This window comes from Polypterus senegalus, unplaced genomic scaffold, assembly GCF_016835505.1.
Source record: "Polypterus senegalus isolate Bchr_013 unplaced genomic scaffold, ASM1683550v1 scaffold_6346, whole genome shotgun sequence".
Taxonomy (NCBI): domain Eukaryota; kingdom Metazoa; phylum Chordata; class Cladistia; order Polypteriformes; family Polypteridae; genus Polypterus; species Polypterus senegalus.
The window spans coordinates 1-6,406 of NW_024384348.1; the positions used below are offsets into that span (position 1 = coordinate 1).

General features: G+C 41.7%; 1 protein-coding gene across 1 annotated transcript; it reads left to right on the forward strand.

Annotated features, from left to right (window-relative positions):
- The first annotated feature begins 1,396 nt into the window (after positions 1–1,396).
- LOC120521939 (uncharacterized methyltransferase YdaC-like) lies at positions 1,397–5,638 on the forward strand. Its single transcript, XM_039743202.1, has 2 exons — positions 1,397–1,832; positions 5,604–5,638. The coding sequence occupies exons 1-2, from the start codon at positions 1,397–1,399 to the stop codon at positions 5,636–5,638; spliced, it is 471 nt and encodes a 156-aa protein (XP_039599136.1).
- Positions 5,639–6,406: the final 768 nt, after the last annotated feature.

Below are 6,406 nucleotides of genomic sequence, written 5' to 3' on the forward strand. Positions count from 1 at the left end.
TGAAAATATGAGATTAAAAAATGTTTTCAGCCACCACTGCAAACTACATGAGTCAAGTAACATATTAATAAATATATCATTTTTGGATGAAGTACTCCATTAAGTCATAGGGGTGGGTTCTGTGTACTGTATATAATGAGCAATCCCCTTAAGTACAATGCATCACACACAATATTGCATTCTTTGAACTCTTAATGATGGATAGACAACCAGATAGCCAAAGGCAGATGGGGTCTAAGTTGACTAGAATTTTATTTCTTCTTCTGTTTTGTCAACGTATCTTGATTAAATATATTCATACTAGCTGTGCTACCCCGTCAAAGATGTTTTGAAACCTAAGTAATCAACATGGACCTCAGCATTCATTTTTGCAGTGTATCATCTATTGGAATGTATTTTGCAATACATGCGGTAATAAAATGAATGTCATTTGTCATTTAAACAGATCGCATGTCATAACCTTTATTGTAATAAACTGCATTACTAAAAGTATTTATGATGCTCCTTCTGTGAGAATGATATTTGCAATCCATATGATTTAGTTGTATGCCATGCAGTATGGGATGGAATTTGCCATCTGCTGAAATGAAAAAAGTAATGCATTTTATGAATAGACATTTGTGACGCAACATCTAACGCAACTAATGCTTTTAATGAGGTGTATTTTTTATATTTTTATTTATGCATTTAAGGAGTTTTATTTTAACTACTATTTCTATGAATATGTATAGTGTTCAGGACTTATAAATGAAAATGCACTGTCTAAAGGAAAACTGAACTTGTCTCATACAACATAAACAGATGCAAACTTCAATGAGGCAGTGAAGCAGAGGTCAGCATTCCTTGAAACTTGACTCAATGTTTTTCAGTGCAGGGCTAAGTTTAAGAGTTTTGAGTGGGTGTAGAAACTTACTTTATTTATCAGGTCAGTAGTGGGCACTCACAGCATTGATGAACCTTTTAGTTAATTTATTTACTTTCAGTTCCATGCACTGCGGTGGGCTGGCACCCTGCCCGGGGTTTATTTCCTGCCTTGCACCCTGTGTTGGCTGGGATTGACTCCAGCAGACCCCCGTGACCCTGTAGTTAGGATATAGTGGGTAGGATAATGGATGGATGGAATTACATGCATTATGGTCCATAACAGTTTATAAAGGTAGATGTACAACAGTGATTTGTGGATGGAGACTATTTATTTATTTATTTATTTATTTATTTATTATCCCCATTGTAGATTCTGCTGCTTTCTGAATACGCTCAGGCAATGTGCAAAATTAATTTTACATTAAGATCCTGGAATCATATCCTCTACATACATTAGTATCAATGTAGAATAATGTATGCTTTCTGTTGAATAAATTGCAATAACAACAATATCATTTCTTTTCTCTTAGCTATGCTCTTCAACAAGCTGACTCAGCAGTTTGGACACCCCACACATTCATTCACTGGCTGGCTGGTAAAAACATTTTTGGAGAACATAAATGAGACCCTAGAGGGAAATGCAGCAAAACTGGTGCAGATCCAGCCAGACAGCACAGTCTTGGAAGTGGGCTTTGGACCTGGTTTGGGGCTCCAAAAAGCTATTCAGTACCTAACCGACTCTAAGGGTATGCTGTACGGACTTGACTACTCTGAATACATTCACAAGGTGGCCAGTAAGCGACTCCAGGAGCAGATCACCTCTGGAAAGACACAGCTTCTACTGGGCAGTGTGGAGAACATCCCACTACCAGACTCAAGTGTGGACAGAGTTTTTCACTGTAACTGTTACTACTACTGGCCAGACCTCAAGACCTGCTCTGCAGAACTTCACAGAGTGATGAAACCAGGTGAGCTGTCCACTTTTGTAACCTGTGATCAAGAATGTGTCTACCATACAAGTGTTTTATGTTTTTATTTTCTAAACCCTCTTATTCCTGTTATTTCAGTGGCTCATATTGCTTGGGTTCCAGTGGGTTACTGTGGTGTAGCGGGTCCACAGCACACAACAAAAGGGCCACTTTTAAATATCACCGCGCTTGCGACTTAGTGAGGGGGTGTGGCAGTGTGGCTGAAGAGGTTCTCGGGGCGATTCGTGGTGTGGACGTTTCTCATCTAAGTGCACAGGTGAGAAACTGTCCACATCCGTGATTGTTCCTGGGGCCGCTGATTTGCCACAGCTGCCATGCCCTCTTGATAAATAGAAGCGCGAGTCGGTTAGAGTAGGGAGAGAAAGAAGAAAGGAAAGAAAAGAATGGAGGTTGCAGGAAGCAGTGGAAAGACAGACAGACAGACAGAGAGCCGGTGCAGGCTCTCGCTGCAGCTGAACAGGGAGCCTGGGTATTGGGCTGACACCCGGGGAATAGTATTAGTCGTCACTCCCGCTGAGTGATCATGGAGCGGGATTGACCGGAAGGCAGATGACTCTCCGCGTAAGGCCGCGGAAGGCAGTGGGAGTCGGGACTTGGGGAGTGTATTCCCCAGCGTGGGCACCCTGGTCGCTATGGATCCCAAGTCGCTGTCAGGAGGAGCCTACCGGAGCCAGGGATCGGAGAGGCGAACTGAACAGCTGAAGTAGGCAGAGTGAAGGTCAGATGCATGTATGACGACTCCCCTGTTGAGAAGCCCACACGGCAGAAGCAGGGGAGCCGCAAGTAAAATAAAGACGCCGGGCTTTGTGTTGTGTTTTGGATTTTAAAAGAGACTGTTTTCCTGCATTACTTTAACCTCGTTGTTTTTAAGAAGACTTTTTCTATTTATTGGTTTGAACCTCCACTTCATGTCTGTTTTAATAGATTATTTATTTCATGAATTTTGAAGCACTGCACTTTAATTGGACACTTTGTTTTTGTTTTGATTACTTTTTAATAAAAGCACTTGACACTTTTGCACCATCCCCTTGCTTTGTTGTTGACTCACTGCTAAGCTCATCGGTAACATTACCGATGGTGACGGGTTCAAGGGCTCCCAGACAGAAGATGGGAGCATGCAACAAACCTGCATTGTCACAGTTACGGGGAATACAATAATGAGATCCATATGAATGAATGATTGTTAGGAGACATTCCATAATTATTTAGAATGGCAGGAGAGGATGAAGCAATAAAAGATAGAGGATCAACAAATTACAAAAGTTAACTTTGCTGTCATTTTACAGAATGGATGTATTTGTAGAGACTGGGTACCTCCCATCTGCCCAAGGTTGAAAGCATTGGCTGGGGCTGCTGTTTCTAATTGTGTGTAGTTGAGGTGAAGTGAGCAGTTCATGCCAGTCTACGATAATGAATTGCAGGTCATCTTTGTCAGAGGTCTGGCATGGATTGTTCTTAATGCTTATTGTGGTGGTTTGCAGCTAACATTTATTTTTTGCTGAGCCTTGGCTTCTTTGTCTGAGTACAAATGTGTTGGTCCTGTTGAAGCCACACTGCTTCCACAGTTCTAGTAACAAGTATTTATTGGACTTTTCATTTTTACCATGAATGAACTAATAGACACTCAATGCACAAATTCTTAGGGCCACTATAATATAACTGGGTAGAGTCTTCTTTTAGCTCTCCAAACAGCCTCAATTCTTCATGGCATAGATTCCACAAGATGCTGGAAACATTCCTTTCTCATCCATGTTGACATGACTACATCATGCAATTTCTTTAGATTTGTCCGCTATACATTGTGAGATATGGCCGGTCATTCATCCCGGCCAATACCCCCAAGCTGCTAGATGGAGCCCTCCTTGCAGCATGGAGGTGCCCCGAATGCCAGCAGGGAATTATGGACAATGAAGTTTTTATGCACAGCCCTGCTGGCTACCCTGGGGACCACCAGGAGTCACTACAGGGAGGCACAAGGACATCTTTTTTCCCTACACCCCGGAAGTACGTCCCAGTCACATGGACAGAAGGATTGACTTGCTCTTGGGATGTATAAGAAGAGTTTTTGATCTGACCCAGAGGTGCTAAGAAGTCACATGGACTGAGGGTTCAGAATCATTTCCGGGTCAAGGACTATAAAGGACTCTGGGAAATTCCAGACAAACGAGCTGAGCTGGGTGGAAGGGTGGCAACGCATCTGGAAGTGTGGAGGATTGTTTATTGATTAAGAATTGTATTGTTTATGAGTATAGTGGAGAGGACGGTGCTTTGTGCACATTATTATTATAATAAATTCATAATTTGGACTTTTATCTGGTGTCTGACGTATAGTCTGAGGGTTCAAGGGGACGACAAAGCCCTAAACTGTCACAACATTCATAGTGCAAATTTTCCATCCTACCGTATCCCAAAGGTGTTCTATTCAATTCAGATCTGCCTGGGAAAAAGAACACTGAAGTCATTATCATGTTCATAAAACCAGATTGAGATGCCATTTTCTTTATAACTTGGTGAATTGTTGTGCTAGAAGTAGCCCTTATAAGATGGGTAAATTGTGGCCTTTAAGAAATGCACATGGTCAGCAACAGTACTCAAATGGGCTGTGGCATTCAAGCAATGATTGATTGGTATTAAAGGTCCAAAGTGTGCCAAGAAAATATTCCACACACCTTTACAGCAGCCCCTTCAGCCTGCACTGTTGACACAAGGTAAGTTGGGTGCGTGTGTTCATGCTGCTGGTGCCAAACTCTGACCCTACCATCTGTGTGCCTCAGCAGAAATCGAGATTCATCAGACCCCAGGGTATGTTTTTCCAGTCTCTTACTGTCCAGTTTTGGGAAGCTGCCCACTACAGGCTTAGCTTTCTGTTTCTGAATGAGAGGAGGGGAACCTAACTTTAGTTTTCTGCTGTTGTAACCATCTGCCTCAGGGTCTGATGTGCATTCTCAGATGTTTTTCTGCTCACCACAGTTGTATGGAATGGTTACTTGAGTTACTGTAGCCTTTCTGTCAGCTCGACCAAGATCAGATGGAGTCAGTCCTCAAGGCCTGTGGTGACAAACTTTGTGGCATACTCTGTCACCTGTTCAGTGTAGACTGGATTCACAAACGTATGCTGCACCATTCCTGTTCAGCCTATATACATTGGATTTCCAATACATTTCCTGCCACGTGCAAAAGTTCGCTGACGACACTGCTGCATCAGGAGTGGGCAGGAGGAGGAGTATAGGAACTTAATCAAGGACTTTGTTAAATGGTGCCACTCAAACCACTTACACCTGAACACCAGCAAAACCAAGGAGCTGGTGGTGGATTTTAGGAGACCCAGGCCCCTCCTGGACCCTGTGATTATCAGAGGTGACTGTGTGCAGAGGGTACAGACCTATAAATACCTGGGAGTGCAGCTGGATGATAAATTGGACTGGACTGCCAATACTGATGCTCTGTGCAAGAGAGGACAGAGCCAACTATACTTCCTTAGAAGACTGGCATCCTTCAACATCTGAAAAATGATGCTGCAGATGTTCTATCAGAAGGTTGTGGTGAGCGCCCTCTTCTACGTGGTGGAAGAAGAAAGAAGACTCACGCCTGAACAAACTGGTGAGGAAGGCAGGCTCTATTGTAGTCAGAGCTGGACAGTTTGACATCCGTGGCAGAGCGATGGGCGCTGAGTAGGCTCCTGTCAATCATGCATCCACTGCGTTAACTGAACAGGATCATCTCCAGACAGAGGATCAGCTTCAGCGACAGACTGCTGTCATCATCCTGCTCCACTGACAGACTGAGGAGATCGTTCCTCCCCCACACTATGCGACTCTTTAATTCCACCCAGGGGGGTAAATGTTAACATTGTTATACCTGCATTTTTATCACTCTTTAATTTAATATTATTTTTATTGTTTTAATCAGTATGCTGCTGCTGCAGTATGTGAATTTCCCCTTGGGATTAATAAAGTATCTATCTATCTATCTATCTATCTATCTATCTATCTATCTATCTATCTATCTATCTATCTATCTATCTATCTATCTATCTATCTATCTATCTATCTATCTATCTATCTATCTATCTATCTATCTATCTATTATCTTACATCAGCTACTTGCCTTTATTTATCAGACATTCCCACCCTCTTTATGTGTGTGACACTGTGAAGCCTGCGGGAGTCTTAATCTGGCAATACTATAACTCATTCTGTCAATTGCATAGTAGAGAAGAGTTAACACTTTTTATTCATTTTATACCCAGCTTTTCCTAATTAAAAGATTAATCCAACAGTCACCAAAGCATTTAAAATGTCAGCAGCGATTTTAATCTGCACTCTCTGAAAACTGTTTCTGCTTCTTTTTACTGAAGATTAATGGTTAAATGTATAATAGTTTGTATTTTTCTATTTCTTATTATGCAATATAAATATTTCCCTGCATTGCCTGTCTTTTTCTGTGACATTGATTTATATATATTTGATTCAGTATCATGCTATACTTTGGTCCAAATTTAAATATATATCAACATTTTCTAATGATATAGTTTTGCTTTTTCATGTCCGTAG

Coding starts and splice junctions, on each gene's coding strand:
- LOC120521939 (XM_039743202.1), top strand. CDS start 1,397: ATGCTCTTCAACAAGCTGACTCAGCAGTTTGGACACCCCACACATTCA. Junction 1,833..5,603: donor TCACAGAGTGATGAAACCAG/GTGAGCTGTCCA, acceptor CTTCAGCGACAG/ACTGCTGTCATCATCCTGCT.